Source organism: Marmota flaviventris, chromosome 11 (genome assembly GCF_047511675.1).
Source record: "Marmota flaviventris isolate mMarFla1 chromosome 11, mMarFla1.hap1, whole genome shotgun sequence".
Taxonomy (NCBI): Eukaryota; Metazoa; Chordata; class Mammalia; order Rodentia; family Sciuridae; genus Marmota; species Marmota flaviventris.
This window is the reverse complement of record NC_092508.1, coordinates 18,299,417-18,322,558: the sequence shown is the minus strand read 5'-3', so window position 1 is coordinate 18,322,558 and position 23,142 is coordinate 18,299,417. Positions and strand designations below refer to the sequence as shown.

The 23,142-nt window shown below is 42.6% G+C and overlaps 1 protein-coding gene across 2 annotated transcripts in view; it reads left to right on the top strand.

Moving 5' to 3' along the window:
* The window catches only part of Cyp27a1 (cytochrome P450 family 27 subfamily A member 1), a 35,421-nt gene extending 12,737 nt beyond the window's left edge, over positions 1–22,684 (top strand). For both annotated transcript variants that reach the window (XM_027941785.2, XM_071619609.1), the window contains exons 2-9: positions 17,265–17,455; positions 19,997–20,196; positions 20,324–20,521; positions 20,671–20,843; positions 21,411–21,577; positions 21,776–21,854; positions 21,940–22,152; positions 22,307–22,684. In XM_027941785.2, coding sequence (XP_027797586.2) covers positions 17,265–17,455; positions 19,997–20,196; positions 20,324–20,521; positions 20,671–20,843; positions 21,411–21,577; positions 21,776–21,854; positions 21,940–22,152; positions 22,307–22,426 — 1,341 coding nt within the window. In that variant the 3' untranslated portion in view covers positions 22,427–22,684. The remainder of the gene's footprint in view (positions 1–17,264; positions 17,456–19,996; positions 20,197–20,323; positions 20,522–20,670; positions 20,844–21,410; positions 21,578–21,775; positions 21,855–21,939; positions 22,153–22,306) is intronic.
* The last annotated feature ends 458 nt before the right edge of the window (positions 22,685–23,142 follow it).

Genomic DNA, 23,142 nt, shown 5'->3' with positions numbered 1-23,142 from the left:
ATAGCTGGTGGAAAAGAAGCACCAAGTTTAAGCCATTCACTTCTTAATTCTGTTTGCTACTTTGCAAATTCCAGTAGCTTAGTTTCCTAAGGAGAAGGAATGGGAAGAAAGATAGCAGAATGAGAGGAGTTAACTATCTGGTTTGTGTCTCTTACAGCCAATCAGGTTCTCTTTCCACTTCCTCAATCTCATACTTAAAAATCATGCTCAATGTGAGTTACTCTTATGATGAATTGCCACATTCATATCCAAATCGGCTTTCTTAAGCATGTGATCCAGTGGCAGTTGAGTCTTGGTGACCTAGTTAATCTTTTTTAGTTTCTCTTTTAACTCATTAAGTCCCAAGTTTTCAATTCTGCAGATATCTCAATGAAATTGACATGGATGCATTAAAATAGGTTGGAAATCATAATCTAGAGCTTATTGCATAATTTATTATCATTAATTATATCAATTATGTCATTAATATTATGTTATATGAATATTATCATAATCATTTGCCTATTTTCTCAAAAGAATAGAACTCTAAATACATAAATATTTATTTCAAAGTTATTATGTGGTATATTTGTTGCTCATTTTTAAGTTTTTTAGGTGTACCATGAATGAGATGATGAAAATAATGAGTTAAGAGTCCATTTGTAACTCTTAGCTCGAGGAGATAGTACATGGCTTAGAGTCCCCTGACTGTCCTCTGAAGATTCGAGGAGCAAAGGATGGGTGTGACAGGCTCAGGATTTCTGCACAAGTCATGTCCTTTCTTTGAGCTCTTCAAAGAAGAGCACTTGATATGATGATCTGCATATGCATTTTGGGTCCCTCTGCACTTGACTCTCAAAAGATGGTAGAGGTACTCACTAGCACCACTTTAGGAAGGTCATATATGGGTCAAGTTCAGGGATGTTGCATATGTTGTGGTTTGGGGAAAGCTTATAGGGAGGAGTCAGCAGCTCCTTAACCTGGTCATTGGTGAGAACTTTTTATTTTAAAAAAAATTTCCCTCAGGTGGAAACCTTGGGAGAATCAGGGTCCTACCTGCTCTGTCTTGCTGCTGCCCAAGGATAATATAGGGCATGAAAGGTGCAGTCAGTGTCTCAGATAATTGCCACTTCTGGATTCTTTTTGCTATCAAGGTGGCACCATCATCTGATTGGATGCTTTTGGAGAATCCACATATGTACTGTAGTCCATCTAAGGGTCTGTGAATAATTTGCCACATCTACTGTGTGGATGAAAATAATGGTGCCATATTTATAACAGTCAATACCCAGCAGTAATCTTGAGAAAATGGCAAGGGATCTAATAGTTTATTTACAGTACAGGTTAATGCCAGTGCCCTTCACTATGTGTCACAGGGTTTCCCTTACCACTGGCCTGTGTGGCTTGCAATCTGGTCAGATCTGCCAGGCTTTCTTGAACTCATGTGCCGTAACCATTAGATTTTGTTTTGGCCCCCAATCTTGAATTGTACATGAGTTACCATACCCTGTGATGGTGTATCCATGTGACTATTGTCTAACCAGCTTGTTGATTCCACTGATGTTCATCCCTAGGTGACTTTTTCTGTGGGCTTCTGTTTAGATCACGAAGGTAGGGAGAGGTGTGGTGGTCTTGTGTGATTTGCTGCCATAATGTTTATCTCCAGAGAGGCTGAGACTTGCTCAACCAGTTGATCCTGCTGCTAGGCACCAATCCATACTGCCATGAGTCAGTGAAAATGTGATAAAGTGCTTTTCAGTGTTTTTTCTTAAACCTAGTGCTACAGCTGTGTTCACTGAACAGAATTCTCTTTTCCATGCCAATTTTTTTTGGGGGGTGCTGGGGATTAAACCCAGGGGTGTGCTACTCAGCTACATCCCAGCCCTTTATATTTTGTTATTTTTGAGACAGGGTATTACTAGGTTGTTGAGGTGCAATCCTCCTGCCTCAGCCTCCCACACGGCTGGCATGTGCCACTGTTCCTGGTTTCATGCCAGTTTTGAACAGTTTTTGTTGGGACTGTGCAGTAGCAGTAACTCAGTATACCCCACATGCTTTCAACTTAGCTGATCCCTCCCTGAATCAGGCCCAGGAGCCATCAATAATTTCAGGGCAATGAAGTGCCCAAGAAACCCAAGGTGCTGACCTAGACCCTGAATCTGGATCAGCTCCTAGAAAATGACTAGCTAATGTTTGGTTTACTTCTTTTTTTCACATAATTTTTATTGGTGCATTATAGTGTACTTAATGATGGTATTTGTTACATGTTTGTATATGCACACAATATAACAATATAATTTGGCCAATATCACTCCCCAGCCTGTCTACCTCCCTTCCCCCACCTCTTGATCTCTTTCCTCTTACTGATCTCTCTCTTTGATTTTTAGGAGATCCACCCCAACCCGGTTTACTTCTTTCGTAGACATACCACTTCCGCTTAAGAAAGAGGCTTAATAATAGTCCTTCCTTATCTACAGGTATTCATTCCCAGACCCCTAGTGGATGCGTGGAACCACAGATAATGCTGAACCCTATATGTACCATGTTTTTTCCCATATGTAAATATCTATGATAAAGCTTAATTCATGAATTGGCACAGTAAGAGATGAACAACAATAAGTAAGATAAAAATATAACAACTATAATAATATATTGTAAAAAATTTATATGAATGTTCTTTCCACTTAATGTTTTTGGTCTGTGGGTCCACCATCAACTGAAACCATGGAAAGTATGGCTAAGGGAGAATTCCTGTGTGTGTGTGTGTGCGTGTGTGTGTGTGTTTTCATCATACATAAACATGCATTGCCTCCTTTGTTGGTATTCTCATTTCTGCCCATCCCAGATAGTGACATCAGGGCATGACAATACTTGAACATCATCAGTCTCTTGGTGTCTAACAGTGTTCTATAACAAGTCAGTTATTTTCTCTCAAATGCAGCATTTTGTGGGGGAAAGGGGTGACATCAGGCAAGATCCACCTCCACAACCTTAGAGAGCCATTAGGCTACTAGCCACATCTTTTTGTCACAGATTCCAGCCTCCAAGGTTGTTAGTCACTGACACATTAGAAGACAAAACTCTCTGGGGCTGAGTGACTCAAGTGGCCTGAGTCTCTTCACTCTGAGGGAGAGTGTCTCTCTTTTTTAAAAAAATACTTTCTTTTAGTTGTAGATGGACACAATACCTTTATTTTAGTTACTTTTTTTTTTATGTGGTGCTGTGGATCGAACCCAGGGCCTTACACGTGGTAGGCAAGCACTCTACCACTGAGCCACAACCCCAGGCCTGCTGGAGAGTTTCTTTAAGCATGATGCCTCTACCAGTTCTCTAACAAGGTGGTGGTCTTCCTTTTACCCTCCTCTCCCCGGCATCCTGTACTACTTTATTGATAGTTTATGGCTGTACTCAGGGATCTGAGTGGCCTCCCCATGGTTGACTTGACCCCCTATTACTGTTTTGTGACATTTCTCCATTAGGAACATCCCTTACAATCAAGTTCTGTATTCCATGTACTTAACATATCCATTCCATAGTACATTATATTGGCTCAAAAACACTTATCAGCTGTGTCCATTGATTTTATGTGTTCACTTCCATGGCAACCAATTGTTTGGTCAAATGCCAGTCTAGGTGCAACTGCAAAGTGTCTTTTAGATGTGATTAACCTTTAAATTGCTGGACTTTGAATAAAGCAGTTTATCCTTCATAAGGTGGGTGGGCCTCATCCAGTCAGTTGAAGGCCTTAAATGAAAAGACGGAAGTCCCAGAAATGAAATTCTGCCTCTGGACTGTTTTCAGACTCTGCATGGACTCCTGCTGGAATCCCCAGCCTGCCCTGCAGATTTCAGTCCTGCCACCTCCATATCATGTGAGCTCCTTCCTTAAAATAAACCTCTCTGTATGCAAACATCCCATGGGTTCTGTTTCTTTGGAGAAGAAATACCCCCAAATTATACCTGTCCATTGACCAATTGGAAGAGTTGCTTCCAAAATCAGTTAAAGTAATTTTTTGACGACACCTATGGAAATTTCTCGGCACCCTAGTGACTTGTGCCTCAGTGTCTGAAAAGGCTGAAAAGGTTTTTAACAACCTTGATTGCCCACAATTCCCCAGCATACCTTGATCAGGACATGAGTCCTCTGATCCTTCTTAGGAAAGGAGGGACTTGGGCCTTTGCTCTAGCACTGTTCATTTTGAAGGGAACATGAAGGGTCAGATCAATGCCAGTTCCAATAGCACAGGCCTCAGCAAGGGGATCTGGGTCCTCTGGGTCACCTTTTTTGTCCACAGTAAATTCCCAGCTGACAGGATTCTCACTATTATGACCCAGAGCTTTACATTGTGGGTCCTTCTCTTGGCCTGATAAAGGGAATTTCCCTCATAGGAAACCATCAGTCTCCTCTTCAGGGATCCTTTGGTGTAATGGCCAGGCCCTATAGTCTTGTAGTCAATATTTGTGTCCCCCTAAAATTCATATGTTGAAACTTAACCCCAAGGTGATGATATTTGGAGATGGGTCTTTGTGAGGTAAATAAGGGCAGACCACTCATGAATGGGATTAATGCCCTTTTTTTAATAAAAGGCCCAGAAAGCTAACATACCCCTTCCACCATGTGAAGACACAGCCAAAAGATAGAACCAGGAACCAGGAAGGCGGCCCTCACCAGACACTGAATCTGCTGGCACCTTGAACTTGAGTTTCTGTTGTTGATAAGACACCCAAGCTATGATTTATTTTATAGCAGCTCAAATAGACTGAGACAAGTCTGGATCCTCAGTTGGCCACTTTTCTCTCTGTTAATTTGTTCAGGTGGCCCTAACAGTACCACAAACTAAGTGGCTTAAACAACACAAGTGTGTAGTCTCCCAGTTCTGGAAGCTGGAAGACAAAAATCAAGGTGTTAGCAGGGTTGGTTCCTTGTGAGTGCTGAGAGCAGAGGGTCTGTTTCAAGCCTCTTTCCTGGGTCTGCGGATGTCTGTCCTGTTCCCAAGGCATGCTATCTGCATGCACGTGTGTCTGCCTCCAAATCTCCCCTTTTTGTGAGTGTGTTGGTCATACTAGGTTAAGGCCCACCCCAGGGATCACATTTTTACTGGTTACTTCTATATAAAGTTCCTATCTCCAAGGAAGATCATACTTGGAAGGACGAGGAGTTAGGACATCAACAAAGGAATTTGGGGGAGGGACACAATTCAGCCCATAATACTCTTCTTATCCTGAGGGGCACTCATTTTGTCCTGTGTTTTCCAGAGCCTATCTCTGGGATCTAATGTAGATTCAACTGTCCCCAATGTGCCCTTTGAACAGACTTGTCAGTCTAGCTGAGCATTTGAGTCCTTGTGTTTTCTATTACAAATCCAGATCAGATTACAGTGGCCTTAAAGGGAAGTCATGGTTTCTGTCTTGACATCCGAGGGGACTCCCCAGGTGCTGGACACTCCTCTCAGGTGGACTGCTTCCTTAGGTGTTTTCCCAGCATTTCTTGAAGCCTCACAATTAAGGGAAGAGGCGGGAGCAAGCGCTGCCCAGTCTCCTGTTCCTCCTCCACTCTCGCTTCCTCAGCTAAGGTGTTCCTGGCCAGGTGTAAAGGGGACCTCAGTGCATCTCTGAGGATCTGATTACCTTTGATGGCCAGGGAGGATTCTACCTGTGGTCACAGCCATGGATCCCAGCAAAGCAGTTTTACTTTCCCAGTGACATAGAAGGGTGCAAAACCACAGAATGCCCCTCCTGACTTTATAAGACCCTCTTTCTTGAACTCTAGACACCAACACAACTTATTGGTCATCTCAGGGACAATGGTCAAGGACTGCTAGCCCCTCTGGTCACTAAACGCATCAGCAACTGGATATGTGACTACCTGCTAGGATTCTGTCCCCTACCTTGCTAGTTGGTTTCTTGGGTTATGCTGTCCTTTTTCCAAAAGGACACTTCCCTCAGCCTTGGGGAAAGAGAGGGTCAAAAACTCCACAGACTTAATCTGTAGTAAATCTGTTAGGAGCAGGTGGGCAGCTCCCCCGACAGTGTGCCCCCTTTGGCAGGCACAATTTCTGTCTGAGGATCATACTAGGGGGTTCTTTCTTTCTTTTGTTTTAGTTGATAAAAGACAGCAATTTTCTTTGACTGCCAGAGATTCAGTGTCGTGACTCCAGCGTTGTTTAGACAACATTGACTTGGCAAGCAAGCCCTGAATCTTGGCAAGAAGCCTCTGTTTGCTAACAAGATATCATTATGCAGTGTAAACTTGGCACACCAAAGGTGTCTTCCCAGCATTTCTTGAAGCCTCCCAATTAAGGATTTCAATATTGATCATACCTTTTTGCAGAAGCGCACAGGTGGGATTGGCTCACAGGTCTGTCACTCAAAGACTTGCTTTTCCTTTGGGGTTCCCTTTACTGTTTTTACAGAAAGAGACCAAAGGGCTTTTGCACAGCCCCTCCAGGAGGTCTGCAGTGGCTGGAAGCTCAGGGAATTCTGGGGACCCAGGCCGGGAAGAGGCAACTCAGAGGGAGCAGGTCTACCAGCAAATGCAGATTGACACAGATTTGAAGTGGCAGTTTGTTCAACAAACTTAAGGTGCCATCATGAAGCTGATTTGATGCTCCTTTTGGCTGTGTTGACAGAGTGCGTAGGAAGTTGGAAATTCCCTACTCCTCTTCCCTCCTGGACCATCAGGGTCCTGTCTCCTAATCTGGCTTGTGCAGTCCCCGAGAAGGAGGACCCTGGCCCATCTCACTGTTCACCCCTCCTATCCACAGCATGTGCTACTAGATCCTGGGAATTTATCTCTTAACTTGGCTCACGTCTTCAAAAAGGACATAATAAGTTTATGGGTCCCACATTGGGCACCAGATATGTCAAGTTCAGACAAGCCAAAGCCTGAAGCGGTCACAAAAAAGATACCATGAGCACTTTGAGATTTAGACAGTTCATTATTTACACAGATAACAAAAAAGAAGCTAGAGACTACGGCTCTGCAAGATCCTTGTCCTATACACCCAGAAGGACAACACCATAACAAAGAGGGGCAGATGATTGCAGTGTAACTCCATTGCCAAGAAGCCCCTTCTAGACCACAGGCAAATGCTTTATATTCTGTAGCTCTTTTCTGAGGCGGGCAGGGCAGAGAGCCTGTATCTCCATCAGAACCCAGGAAGGAGGCAAGGCGTCATGGTGGTCTCCCAGGAGATATAGGGAGGCTAGTGGGGAGCAAGAAGCATCCTTGAAGCTTCTTGCAGGCCCTTCTCTCCTGTCCTAGGAGGATTGCAGGGTTTCAACCATCAAGACTCAGGGAGGCCTGGGTCCAAGTCTCTGTGTATAAGGACAGGTGCACAGTCCCGAGGGTGCCATGGAAAAGTCACGCAGGCTGGTAGTGCTGGGCTGGAACTAGAACAAAAATCTCATGCCAAGCACTTCCTGACCCTTTAACTGATACTGCCAGCTATGGATGACTGAGCTGAGATAAAAACACATGGTAATGACACAGGCACTTGTTGTTTTCTATAAAAATTACCCTTGGTTGAGGGTGTTGCTCAGTGACAGAGCCCTTGTCTAGCATATGTGAGGGCCTGGGTTCCATCCCCAACACTTTAGGGAAGAATATTATCTTTATTTAAAAAAAATATGTAAATATGAGTACAGGTTATTTTGTGCTTTTATACCACATTTAAGAGAAAATATATTTAGACTTATTTGAAATAACTTGCAGAAGTAATCCATGCCTATTATAGAGAAATCAGAAAATATAAAGAAACTAAAAGAAGAAACTCTAATCTTCCATAATTCCAGCCCCCAGCACAAAGCATAGTGCCTGTGTTTGAAGGTGCTTAATAAGCATTTGTAAAATGAGTACATAAACACATCCATGGTCTAGCTAACAGTAGTCGTTGCCCACTTCCCATGTGTTGTTGACATATATGTCTGAAGCTTGATAAATACATCTGTCACTCAATATTAATAATTCTCGATTATTTCCTTAGAATAAAACTACTAAATGAAATTGTGGTAAAGGATTTTCTTTGTGACTTTGATATGTATCACTGCCAAAATGTCCTCCTTAGGAGGATTTTTTTTTTTTCTTTTCTGAGATGGATCTCACTATGTCACCCAGGCCAGCTTTGAACCCATGGTCTTGCTTTGGCTTCCCAAGTAGCTGGGATTACAAGCATGCACCACTGCCCCTGGCTATACTTCCTTCAGAAAAGTTACAAAGGGAGTAGTTTAGTGTGTGAGAGAGAGCATGCTCATTAAAAATAAACCTGCAGAACTGCACATGGTGATGCATGCCTGTAATCCCAGTGACATGGGGGAGGCCGAGGCAGGAGGATTGCAAGTTCAAAGACAGCCTCAGTAACTTAGTGAGACCTAAGTAACTCAGTGAGACTATGCCTCTAAATAAAATATATAAAAGGGATGGGGATGTGGCTCAATGGTTGAGTGACCCTGGGCTCCATCCCTGGTACAAAAAATAAATAAATAAATAAACCTTCGAATATCATAGTTGAAATGCTCTGTCTTTGTGATACATATTCTACATGTCTTTGTGTGAAATTCACATCACCTAAAACTGACTATTTATTGATTGATTGATACTAGGGATTGAACCTAGGGGTACTGTACCACTGAGCTCATATATCTTCTGTTGAAAATTCACTATTCTTACTTTTATATCTACTTTGACAACATGTTTTTCTAATTTTCACATGGATTTCAGCTCTCTCTTTATATAGGAAAGTTATTAATCCTTTCTTATATAAAGTGCAAATATACAGTCCTGAGTCACTAATCACATGGGTACATTCTGAGAATTCATTATGAGGCAGTTTTGTGGTTTTGTGAATATCATAAAGTGTATTTACAGAAACCACAATGGATACTATCTCACTAGGCAATATAATTTTGTGGGACAGTGTCACCTATGCAGTCTGACATTGACAAAAATAATATGTGGCTCATGAATGTTTTCTTGGGCTGATGTTTTTATAATTTTCTCTCATCAGATCAATCTTTGTACTGTGTTCTTTGAATCTGGGTGTGGTATTACAAAGTCCTTGCCCATTGGAAGATTGTACAAATAGAATGTTCCTTTGCATTTCTTATGTAGTTTCTTTAACCCATCTGGGATTAATTACCAAGTTTGACCTGAGGTCTGCAGGGCGTAGGCTCCTGACCAAGAGGATAAAGAGCAGAAATGGAGTCTGCCCTGGGCTGTGGCCTGGATTACAATGGCATCCTGGCATCCTCTCAGATCAGGTGCCATCCCCCCTCTCCTTTTCTAGTGCTGGGCATTGAACCTAGTAGTGCAAGGTCCTGGGTTCCATCCCAAATACTGCAAAAATATAAAAAAATTAAAAATTACATGTCTGTAATCCCAGCTACTCAAGAGGCAGAGGCAGGAGGAGTTTAAGGCCAGACTGGCCACTTCAGCAAGACTGTGTCAAAAATAAAAACAAATTAACAAACAAACAAAACTCTGAAAAATTCTTCTAGGCTTAAAAAATGTTGGGAGTGAAACTCACATTATATTCAACTATTTATTTATTTATTTATTTATTGGTACTGGGAATTGAACCCAGGAGTGCTTTACCACTGAGTTACATTCCCAGTCCTTTTTATTTTTTATTTTGAGACAGGGTTTTCCTAAGTTGCTTATTTTTTTCCCTGAACTGCTGATGCAATCCTCCTGCCTTAGCCTCCGGAGTTTCTGGGATTACAGGCATGTGCCACATTTAGCAACAGTTGACCCTTTTAAAGTGTACAGTTAAGTAGCATTTAATGTATTTTCAATGTTGTGCAACCACAACTTTTTCAATACTTAGAAAAGCATACCATGTCCATGTTTTTAAAAAATCCAGTTTTTCAAAGAAGAGTGATATTCATCTAGGAAGAGCAGAGTGCTGCAGTAGAAATACTCACGCCACAGTAAACTAGGTATCTTCAAAGAGGTTGGGGCAAGAGGATTTGTGGGGAGGTACTGGGGATTGAATCTAGGGTGCTTTGCAACTGAGCCACATCCCTTTCCCTTTTTATTTTGAGATAGGATCTTGCTAAATCACCCAGGATGGTTTTGAATCTGTTACACTGCCTCAGCTTCCTGAATTGCTGGGATTATAGGCATGTACCACTGCACTTGGTCTTTTTGGCTATTTGTATATCGTTGCTAGAGAAATGTCTATTCAAGTCCTATTTTAATACTGGGTTGTTTGTCTTCTTGTTGTTCAGTTATAATTATTCTTTATATATTCTGGATATTAAACCCTTACCAGAAATATAATTTGCAAATATTTTCTCCCCTCCTATAGGTTGTATTTTTACATTCTCAAAAACGTCCTTTGATGTACCAGTGTTTTAATTTTTTTTTCAGTCCTCAGGGATATTTAACCATTGAACCACATCCCAAACCTTTTTTTTTTTTTTTAATATTTTTTAGTTGCTGATAGATCTTTATTTTTTTAATACGTGGTGCTGAGAATTGAACCCAGTGCCTCACACATACTAGGCACGTGCGCTACCACTGAGCCCCAGCCCCAGCCCCAGCCCCCAAATCCTTTTTAATATTTTATTTAGAGATGGAGTCTCGCTGAATTGCTTAAGGTCTCGATAAGTTGCTGAAGCTGATTTTGAAATTGCAATCCTTCTGTCTCAGCCTCCGGAGTTGCTAGGATTATAGGTGTGCACCACCACGCCCAGCCAGAGTTTTAATGTTTATGAAGTCCTATTTATTTATTTTTTTTCTCCTTTTATTGCTCATGCCCTTAGTATCAAGTTTAAGAATCCATTGTCAAATTCAAGGTCATAAAGATTTATTCCTGGGGCTGGAGTTATGGCTCAGTGGTAGAACACTTACCTAGCATGTTTGAGGCACTGGATTCGATTTTCAGCACCGCATATAAATACATGGTCTATCATATTACCACATATAAAGGTCTATCAACATCTGAAAAAAAATAAAAATAAAAGATTTATTCCTATGTTTTATTCAAAGAATCTTATAATTTCAGATCTTATATTTAGGTTATGTCTTTTTTTTTTTTAATGCCTGCTGGATTTATTTATTTTTTCTTTTAGTTGTCAATGGACCTTTTCTATATTTATTTATCTGCCGTGCTGAGAATCAAACCCTGTGCCTCATACATGCTAGTCAAGCACTCTACCACTGAGCCACAACCCCAGCCCCATATTTAGATTGTTGATCAATCCATTTAGAGTTAATTTTTACATGCGGTGTGAGGAAGGTTTCCGACTTCATTCTTTTGTGTTTGGTTAAACTGTTTTCTCAGTGCCACCAGTGAAAGAGACTTTTCTTTCCTCATTGAATTGTGTTGGCTTTCTTGTTGCAAATTAATTGGCTAGAAATGTTTGGGTTTATTTCTGGACTCTGAATTGTATTCCACTGGTCTCTATGTCTATCCTTATGCCAGTACCATGCTGTTTTTTTTTTTTTAATATCTTTTTAGATGTGATGAACCTTTATTTTATTCATTTATTTATATGCAGTGCTGAGAATTGAACCCAGTGCCTCACACATGCTACAATCCAGCCCCTACCATACTGTTCTGGTTACTGTAGTTTTGTAGTAAAATTTGAAATCAGAATGTGTGGGCATTCCAACTTTGCTTTCTTTTTCAATATGACTTTGGCTATTCAGGGATCCTTGCAGTTCCATATGAATTTGAGGACCAGCTTTTTCCATTTCTGCAGAAAGGTCATTGGAATTGTATGGGCTTTACACTGAATCTCTAGATAGCTTTGGAGAGCCCTGTCATCTTAACAGTATTAAGTCTCCCAGTTCTTTCTTTTATAGTTATCAGTGTATAAATGTTTTACTTCACTGGCTAAATTTATTCCTAAGTATTTGCTGTTGTCAAAGTTGTCAGAATCAAAATGGTGTCACTTTTGTCAAACCCTGACCAAAATAAATAAATGCAAAATACATGGAGGGGATCTCATGTATGTTTGCCTGGATAACAAGAGCTACTCATGAAAGAGTCTCCAGAACTATGCTGCCATTGCAACCTTATACAAAAAGAATACTTCTGTAAGAACATCTGCCCAACAACTGTCTGTTTAATCTTGGGCTGATGACACTTTATTTGTTTTTGTAGTCAGGATAATTATTTGACAATATCTTATGCAGTCCTCCCTATTTCACACCTAAACATTCACTCTTTCCTCAATCTCTTTGAGTACAGAGTAAACTGTGTGCAGCCCCATCACAAGGCTGTGCTGTTCCCAAATAGTTATTATTCTTTGGGGATCTCTCTCTGATTATTATTTGGGTTAACACTATGTATTTATCTGCCTGGGCTGTCATAACAAAATACCACAGACAGGATGGTTTAAATAACAGAAATTAATTTTGTCACTGGGGAAGTGACTCAGTGGTAGAGCATTTGTGAGGCATGTGTGAAGCCTGGGTTCAATCCCAGCTCAAAAAAAAAAAAAAAAAAAATTCTTTTTCTCCCAGTTCTGAGGGCTAGAAGTAGAGATCAGAGTGCCAACATTGTTGGTTCCTGAGTGAGATGGTTCTTCTAGGCTTGCACACAGCTGCTCCCATGATCTTTCCCCAGTGCTTGTGAATAGAGAGGGTGCAAGCTTTCTGGGCGTTAATCCTATCAGATCAGGGGCCCTGTCTTTATGACCTCACCTAACCACAATGACTTTTTTAGAGGCCCCATCTCTAACTGGAGGTTAGACTTTCAATATAAAAATTTTGAGGGGTTACAAATATTTCGTCTCTAAAGAGACTATTATACTCTCTTACTCTTACTCTACCCCTCTTACTCTCTTGCTCTCACTCTCTCTCTTACTCTCCCCTCTCTCTCTCCCCCCTCTCCTCTCTCTCTCTCCCCCCTCCTCTCTCTTTCTTCCCCCTCTCCTCTCTCTCTCCCCCTCTTTCTTCTCTCTCTCTCTCTCTCTCTCTCTCTCTCAACCCCCTTCTCTTCTGCGACTGACCACTACGGTCCTGCTAATAAAATCTCGGACAGGTTAAAAAAAAAAGAGAGACTATTATAAAGGGAATTGTTTTCTTTTTTTAAAAAAATATTTATTTTTTAGTTGTAGCTGGACACAATACCTTTGTTTTATTCATTTATTTTTATGTGGTGCTGAGAATCAAACCCAGGGCTTCGAACACGCTAGACAAGCGCTCTACTGCTGAGCCACAACCCCAACCTGGGAATTATTTTCTTAATTTCCTTTCCAGATTATTCTTCCAGGTTTTCAAAACAAATGCCCATCCTGGAAGAGCCATTGTTACCAGGGTCCTGGCATTCATTGTCTTTCCCAACTCAGGGTCTATCTGTCTTGCCTATTCTTTGTATTGTCTGCAACTTGGTCCCTCCCCACCCTGCCCCCACCCTGGTTTACTGACAACTATTAAATATTTTTGCATCTGTTTTATCTATCTATTGTATCTAAGTATTTATTAAGTATCTATAATATCTAACATTTTGGAGTCAAATAATATGGGAGGAAATAAAGAAATATGACGTGGTTTCTGCCCTCTAGGATTTTCAATCTAGTTGAAGGGACAAGACACCCACAAAAATCATTAGAAAATCATTTGGGAGCATATGTAGTCAAATTCTCACCTATCCAACATGCACCAAGATTGGAAACTCTCTAAAGCTAGGTCTTTTCTGTTATGTGCTGTGTCCTTGTTCCCTCAAATGGAATAGAAGAAACAAATTGGGAGTTTAATAAGTAAATGTTGAATGAATTCAGCACTCACTCCCCGGGTTTCACCAGGTCAGGGCTAGTTCTCTCATTCATCCTAACAGTGGATCTCCATTCTACGGAGAAGCTTGGGCACAATAGTTTTTTTATTTTGTTTATTTTTATGTGGTGCTGAGGATCGAACCCAGGGCCTCCAACATGCTAGGCAAGAACTCTTCCGGTGAGCCACAAGCCCAGACCTGAAACTTGGGCTTTTTAACTGGCTCAGGTTACCACCTAATGGCAGGCACAGAACAAATCTCTCATCGAGTATCCCAGTGTCTTTCTAAAATAACCTCTTGCATAAGTTGATCCTTGGTAAGTTCCACCAGTAAACTGAGAAGAGAAATATGAAGGAAGAAGGAAGAAGACATGGCCTGGACAAAGGGACAAACGTCCTAGAAATCTCCACACTGACAGCCAATAAGTGGTCACAGAGACCATGGATCCCAGGGAAGAAGCTAGTACCCAAGAAAATGAGTCTTTATCCAGTCTTTTTAAATGTGACTTTTTTTTTTCCCTGATTCTCAGATCGTGATAGAAAATTTGAAAAACAAACCACAGTATAAAGAAGAAAATAAATTTATCTACTGATTTACAAACCGCTCTTTGCCACTGCTGAGATCACCACTGTTCACATTTTTATAAAAATATTAAATGTCATTTTACTTAAATGTTGAAGGAAAAGAAACCAAAATTTGAGAGAAAGATTTCTTCAAAAAGAGTCCTCTAAAATTAAAAAAAAAAAAATTAAGAGACATTTTAAGAGGTTGGGTTTGCTGTAAAGGTTCTCAAATTTAGGTGAACTGGTATTTTGACAATGTCTAGAGACATTTTTGGTTGGTTGTTGCAACTTGGAAGCTACTACTATACCGAGGCCAGGGATGCTGCAAAACAGCCTACTGGTACAGGAGCTTCCCAGAACAGACTTATCCAGCCCCAAAGGTGAACAGCTGCCCGAGGGAGGAACATGGATATTGCATGGTCACTGTGGTTTCAAAATTGCAGGTGTCTTTAAAGGGTTTAAGTTTGTTTCCATTCAGTAGGACACAGTCAATTTTCTCAGGGACCAGTGGAGTAAGTGGTTAAGAGTGTGGCCTCCAGCCAGGTGGTCCGAATTTGAACCCCGACTTCCACTTACTGGTAAGTGAGCTTGAGCAACTTCTTTGGGCCTCAGTTTGCTTATCTGCAGATTGCGGTAATATTAAACCCAACTCATGTAACTGTGGTGAGGATTAATGCGCTAATTTAAGTAAGGTTCTTGGAACAGTGTCTGGTTTATGGTCAGCTTCATAGAAATAGGTGCAATTATTATTATTAATGTCTTAAACCAAACTAGAATACAAATTAAGCCTACTTTTAGCATAAGTCTCCTAAGGAATTTAATAGAAAAAAATAGATATGTATGTAAAACATTTTTAAGTGGAAATTTTATTTTTTAATGTATTCATTAGAGCTTTATAGTTATACATAGTGATTGGGTTCATTCCAATTAACTCATAATACATGGAATTCAATTGCAGTTCATGTTCCCCTCCTTTTTCTGTCCTTTTTCCCTCCTGTCCTCCTTCCCCTCCCAATTCTCCTTCTTCCATTATACTAGACTTCCTTTTGCTCATCTATTTTTTCATTTGTCCTAATTAGTTATACATGACAGTAGAATGCACATCATACATAAATGGAGAATAACTTCTCATTCTTCTGGTTGTACATGATGTAGAGTTACACATATATGCACATATATGCACGTAGCATAATGTCTGATTCATTCTATTCTCCTTCCTCACCCCAAATCCCCTTCCCTCCCTTCACTCCCCTCTGCCTAATCCCAAGTACCTCTATTCTTCCCTAAGTCCCCCATTCTTATTGTGTATTAGCATCCACATATCAGAGAAAACATTCAGCCTTTGGTTCTTTGGGATTGGATTAGCATGATATTCTCCAGTTCCATCCATTTACTGACAAATGCCATAATTTCATTCTTCTTTAAGGCTGAGTAATATTCTTAAATGGAAATATTAAGACAAATAAAATAAAACTCGTTTATTGGAAAATAAATATGGCTAGGGTCTACTTATAGATCTAAGAAGTTTATATGTGAGTTCAGAGGTTCAACAAGGTTTTCCTGCTTTCTGAAATTATCTGATCAATGCTGGGTGTATTGCTGTTTCAGAAAACATTGTTTTGTTTTCTTTTAGGTTAAAATAAATTTGACAGGTAATATATTCTCATAGGTAATATATTCACACTCAAAACAATATAACATAATGTACACTGAGAATATTCTTTGCACTCCACCCCCATCCTCCTGTAGGTAGTCCTTCAGTTGTCACGGCTGTCTTCTTGGGAATGGGCAGAATCAGCCTTTATTAGTTCAGGATGGATTCCGAGCAAGTGGGTGATATATCAAGAGTAATTATGGTCCTAGGACCATGCAACATAAACAATATTGGCCAATAGTGAAAGCCAGTAAAGACTGGCATTTTTCTCACTATAATTTGGGTGACGTTTCCTTCTATAATCTGAATGATAGATCTCTACAACTTCAGTGTCTCTTTATAGAAGCCCTTAGGCCTTATTTCTGTACTGCAACAGACTCTGATTCTCTTAAAAACAAACAAACCCACACACACACACAAAAAAAAAACCAAACAAACAAAAAGCCAAATCAAAACAAAAAAAGTCTTCAATAACGATTATGAAAGAGGAAGTACTTGGCAAACCCCTGTGTTTCTTTTTCTCTCAGTCTGTGGCTATGACTTAGTAAATTTTTGTTTCAGATTTGTGGATTCTGTTTGTTTCACCACCACTCCAAATACCAAAATGTGCTTCTTTCTGTCTCATTCTCAGCAACTATAAGTACATTGTGGCAATGTCAGTTTCATAGATGTGATCAGTATTAGTTACCAAGTGCTTTAGAAATTCTGGATAGTTTTTTGGTTTTGTTTCATGCTTGGGATCAAACCCAGGGCTTTGTGTACTCTGGGCAAGTGCTCTACCACTGAGCTACATCCCCAGTCCTTAAGACCTGAAGGTAAAATATTTGGGAGTTATGTAATACAAACAATAAATGCTTTTGTTTAAAAAATACACACTACATAGTTTACTTCATGCCTTTCTCATCCAGTTTCTTGGAATTTCTCATCTTGTAACGTTCCTTTTTTTCTTGTCGATTGCACAAGACATTTTTATTTGTCACAGAGCTACAAGCTGCAGTAGATTTAAATGCTAAGAAGGAACCATAGGCTTTCTACCTCACTCACTAAAGGGGTCAGTTTTCCTAAAATGCTGTGTCCCAAATATCTAAACTTCAACATCCCCCTTTCCCATATATTTTCATTACTTCAAGGACCTTATTCCTCCAGTTCCACCAGATACACCTTGCTCTCAATAGCCTTGTTCCTTGTGTGGTCATTTTCTCCAGAATTATGCTCCCGGAACCACCAGCCCTCCCTCTGCCTGCCTCTTACACACTGCACTCACTAGTGCGCCACGCCCCATCTCCTGCCCCAGAAACCCTGCCTGGTCGGACCTCGGTTATTCAGTCTTGGTTGACTCCCACAGGTGATGAACAAGGCCAAGTATGGTCCGCTGTGGTTATCCAGCCTTGGGTCTCAGACCTTGGTGAACCTGGCCAGCGCGCCACTCATAGAGCAAGTGATGCGGCAGGAGGGCAAGTACCCCGTAAGGGACCACATGGAGCTGTGGAAGGAGCACCGGGACCATCAGGGCCTGACGTATGGGCCCTTCACCACGTGAGCTGGGGCCTGAAGGGACTGGAACAGGGCCTCACAGGACCAGGTCAAAAGAGAGTGGACACAGGGCAGCCAATGGGGTGAAGGGCAGAGCGGCATCTCTGCATCCTCTGAACCTGATACTCAGTATGGAGCAGTTGCTGGGATGGGCTGAAGCCCAGAGCCATTCATTGGCTTTTCCTTTAATACATTGTGTGACTTTAGACAAGTGAATCTGAGAATGATATTGACTCAGATGCCAATCAAAGTAGATAAATGGGGCTCATTGGTGATGAGCCATTCCCGGTGCCACAGGTTGTAACTGGGAATATTACAGCCTTCTTTTTGCTATAGTCTGTTAACAGAATTTCAAAAACAGTGGATGGTTTTCCCCATTTATAATCAACTTGACAACCATGTTTTAGTTGCTTCTCAAGGGATGAAAGTTGATCCCGGTGTAGATGATCACACTGCTACAATGGTATATTTGTGACATGGCAGACACCAGGCTGGTCTCTTTACATCCATTGTTTCTTTTTATGTTCACAACAAACCCATGAGTGGGGTGTAATTTTAGATGAAAAAACTGAGGCCCGGAGAGGTTTTATATCACATGCCAGAAGGTGACACTAGTAACCATGGTGGAATAAGATCTTTCTGGTTCTGGAATTCAATAACTGGAATTATTTGGAAAGAAAATAAACCGGGTAGCGGGGTCATCTCACCTATCCCTGATGGTCACACAATCACTGTCCCATTGAGTGTTATTCTTTCTTTTTCCTGGTTCCTTCATAGGAGGACAGTTTCAGAACTAAAACAACCATTCCTGAGCCCTCTATTCCAAGTTCTGGGAACTGAGTAGCAGATGTCTGGTCTTTAAAAAGACCTCTTTAACTTGACATCTGATCCAGAGGCCAGATTTGGATCCCAGGTTTTCATCATTCCAGGCTACCTCTGATTCAGTTGAGCACCAAGTAGACCCCTTTGTGATCTAAGTACATTTTTTTCCTCTGAAACCAATTTGCTAAATATATTTAGCAAAATACATCACCTGTAGGTGCTTAAGAGCTGTTTTGCTAACCTATGATACTTGGGGTTTGTTTTGTTTTGTTTGAGCATATACATTTTTGAAATCTCTTTTTATGAAGCATTTTCTCTCAATAAGTGGCTTAACAATCACAGAAATGCTCTCATTTAAATTCTGAAAATCTGATTTCTGCTATGGGGAGAATTTTACTATTGTAAGAGCACTTACAACCTTAAATTCCAACAAATGGGTTTTTTGGTTTTATTACATTTTTAGCAATATTTCTATTTATATATTAATGTATTGATTAATTAATTATTTTATTTATTTTTGCCATTGGAGATTTAACCCAGGGGTGCTCTACCACTGAGCTATATACCCAGCCCTTTTATTTTGAGAAAGGGTCTTGCTGAGTATCTCATTAATTTGCTCAGTCTGGCCTCGAATTTACAATCCTTCTGTCTCAGCCTCCCAAGTCACTGGGATCACAGGTGTGCACCACCTGGTTTTTCTTTTATCGTTTTCTAGCTTTTTCCCAACACAGTAAAGAAAGCTCCTGGGAAAGAGGGTTAAGGTTCACTTAAATAATTTTTTAAATAAAAAAATGTGTTTTATTCCTTAATACTTACTGTAAAAAATTGTATAACAAAATACTAAGTCTCCTCCTCACTCCCATCCCATCTTCCTAAGCTATCAGTAGTGACAATTTGGAGTGTTTTCTTTACTTGGAAGTATGTAGATATACATATGGATATGTAAGGATCTCCTCTCTTGCTCTTAAAGTTGGACCATATTGCATTTATTGCTCTGTAAACTAGCTTTGGAAAAAAATGGGACTCTCACCCAGCTTGCTTAGGAAAAGTAACAGGTTTGGGCTAGCTGAGGATGAGACAGCCCTGAAAATGAAGCTTCCATGCAGAAAGCACGTTCCCACCCATCTGAGCATCCCTGCTAACCAGAGTGGGGGCCTGACCGTCTACTGAATAACTGTGGCTCAAGGGCTGTCCTCCTGTCCTCTTGATACTCTGAGCCAAGCAGAGCATACAGGTCCAGAATCTTAGCATCCTAGAAACATTGCTCCAATTTTATTCCTCAGGATGGGACATCTGCAGCTCCCCTTGTTTCAAATATAGTAGATTCAGGAAAAAGACACTCATTGGCAATATTCATTACGCATTCACCACATGCTGGGAACTGACCTAAACACTTTAATGATCTGCACAACCCCACTACGATGATAGGCATTATTATTATCCCCAGTTCATAGATGGAAAAGCTGGGGCACACTGGAGTTGAGTCACCTGCCTAAGGTAATCCTCAGATCTATGATTTGGTTCTAGAAGTTTGGTTATAGATGTCCACCTTACCCACTTAAACTGTGCAGTAGTGATTCTGTCATTGAAAGCTTGGTGATTGTGTAATTCTAAATTCCAGGAGCCAGATTTCCCTCAGTTCTGTGGAGGCCTTGGGTGGGAAGATAGCATTTAACCAAATCCCTGTCAGGATTACATCTGTGCTGACTCTGTGTCCCACAGGCAAGGAGAGCATTGGTACCAGCTGCGCCAGGCTCTGAACCAGCGGATGCTGAAGCCAGCAGAGGCTGCACTCTACACAGATTCTTTAAATGAGGTGATAAATGACTTTATGGCTCGACTGGACCAGGTGAGAGCTGACAGTGCCTCAGGGGATCAGGTGCCCGACATGGCTCACCTCTTCTACCACTTTGCCTTGGAAGGTACCCTTGCTGGGACAGGGGTTCAGAGTGGGAAGGGGGCAAGGGAAGGCTGTGCTCCTCCTCTTCATTTCCCCTGGGTTTTGTGTCTCCTGGCTCTGTGTTCTCTAATGGCTTCTGTTCTTCCCAGCTATTTGCTACATCCTGTTTGAGAAACGGGTGGGCTGCCTGGAGCCCTCTATCCCCAAGGACACTGCGACCTTCATCAGCTCTGTGGGGCTCATGTTCCAGAATTCAGTCTATTCAACCTTCCTCCCCAAGTGGACCCGTCCCCTGCTGCCCTTCTGGAGGCGATACCTGGCTGGCTGGGACACCATCTTCTCCTTTGGTGAGGACTCCCAGACCGGGGCCAGGGAAGAAAGTTGGTTGGCTCTCAGGCCTGTGCATCTCCAAATCTCTCCCAGGGCTATCTCCCTCATGTCACCAACCATTGGAATGGTTTGACCCATCCTCTGTTGTTCTCCATTGTCCCTGCAGGGAAGAAGTTGATTGATCAGAAAGTCAAGGAAGTGGAGGCCCAGCTACAGGCTGGGGGGCCAGATGGGGTCCAGGTATCTGGCTACCTGCACTTCCTGCTGACCGGTGGACTGCTCAGTCCTCAGAATGCTCTAGGCAGCCTGCCTGAGCTGCTCCTCGCTGGAGTGGACACGGTGCGTGAGCCGGGCTGACAAGGAGACCCAGGACTCTCAGCTCCCATCTGAACAAATCCCCCACTACCCTCTGTCTGATGCTGACCTTGATCCCTCATGTAGCTGCTGTTTCTATAACATGGATGCGACTGCGAAAGGAAAAAAGTCATCTAGCCCAGCTGAGGCAAAAGGGCCAGTCCTTTTGTAAGAGGGATCCCATCACCTCTGGGGGCTCTTTGCTCTCTGATAGCTTGGGAGGGTCATCACACACCTATTCCAACTCTCTTTTACTGCTTGTCCATGGGCACCTTTGTCTCTAGCAGATTCCTTTTGAGCCCCTTTGTCACATGGGGCTTCTCCTTGCTACAGTCACCTGTAAGGTGCAATTCTTCATTGTATCAGTCCTTATTCCACTCACATTTAGCATCAAGGTGATGAACCCTCATCTGTTTTTCTGCTATGTTTGTGGCAAATTAACTTTCTCTCACATTTTGCATGCTCCCACTGTGTAAACCCTCGCCTCGCCTCGCCTCGCTGGGTACTTCTCTAGAAATCCCCTTTCACTTTATCTCCCATTCTACCCTCTAGACATCCAACACGCTGACGTGGACTCTGTACCACCTTTCAAAGAACCCAGAGATCCAAGCGGCCTTGCACAAGGAAGTGGTGGGTGTGGTGCCCAGTGGGCAGGTGCCCCAGCACAAGGACTTTGCTCGCATGCCCCTGCTCAAAGCTGTGATTAAGGAGACTCTGCGGTAGGATGTGATTCCCACAAGCTCAAGGTCTTTGTGTGGGGGAAAGCGTGAGAGACAGGAATGGGTAGTGGAGGCTGCTGGTGGGCCAGAGCCAGGAACAGGGGTGACATGGGAAGAGGGGCTAAGGCACCAAAAGGCGAGGAAGGAGTGGCCACTCTGTCCCTCCTTGGCAGACCCCCGGCATTCTGTTCCTTGCAGCCTCTACCCTGTGGTCCCCACAAACTCCCGGATCGTGGATCAGGAAATTGAAGTTGATGGCTTCCTCTTCCCCAAGAATGTGAGTGGGCCCAGAGTGCCCAAGTAGCCAGGAGTGCCCAGAGCCCTTTGCTGAGGGAGTCACGCTGTCCATTCCTCCCTCGTAGACCCAGTTTGTATTCTGCCACTATGTGGTGTCCCGGGACCCCAGCTCCTTCTCTGAGCCTGAGAGCTTCCAGCCTTACCGCTGGCTGAGGAAGAGGGAGCCTGCCATTCGTGGAAACCAACACCCATTTGGCTCTGTGCCATTTGGCTATGGGGTCCGGGCCTGCCTGGGCCGCAGGATTGCCGAGCTGGAGATGCAGCTGCTGCTGACGAGGGTGAGCTGGGACAATTGGGAGCTCGTGTGGGCCAGGGAAGGGTGAGGGAGTCTGAGGGGGAGGAGAGCCAGGGAGGTTCAGAGTCAGCGTCTGCAGAGGGGGGCAGTGGATAGAGATCAAAGCTCCAGTCCTACCTGTGCTCTTTCTCTGTCAGCTGATGCAGCACTATGAGGTGGTCCTGGCCCCTGAGACTGGGGAGGTGAAGCCTGTGTCCCGCATTGTCCTGGTTCCCAGTCAGAAGGTGGGCCTGCGTTTCCTGCAGAGACAGTGCTGAGCTGGGCACTCACCTTTCTGGGGCTGGTCCCAGAGGCCTTGTTTCTGGCATAGTAGCCCTCGCACACTGCCAGGTCTTAGATGAGGAGGAAAGGAAGGGGACTGTCCGACTCAACAGGCTGGAAGAACTCAGCACCTTCCCACAGAACCTGGAGCTTTTGACACATCTATATCATTGTGAGCAACCCTCTCTCAGATGAAAGGCCATCTCTTACTGCATTGCTATTCTTGGTACAATATAAACTAAAAGGACTTCTAATTCTTTGGAGTCTGTTTTTCTTTTGGACCACTCAGCATCTGAACCCTTTTCTGTTTGGGGAACACCCTTTCTGTACTTAGGAATCATGATGGGAGGCCTTGCTGCCCGCTCCTTGGAGACAGAGACCCTTGTGCGTTTCCCCAGACCTCACAGAGAGGCCTTGGCTTCACATAGTGAGGGCTGCAGCAGGGCAGCAGCGGAATGATTCCAGGTGCCTTAGAGAGCAGCACTTCTATGGTCCTGCTCCCACTGCAGATAATAGAAGCCACCAGCTGGGTGTGGTGGTGCACACCTGTGGTCCCAGCACTCAGGAGGCTGAGGCAGGAGGATGGCTTGAGCCAAGGAGTTTAAGACCAACATGGGCCACAGAGTGAGACCCTGTCTCAAAAGGAAGAAGAAGAAGAAGGAGAAGGAGAAGGAGAAGGAGAAGAAGAAACCCTCCCCTACCCATTTTTAAG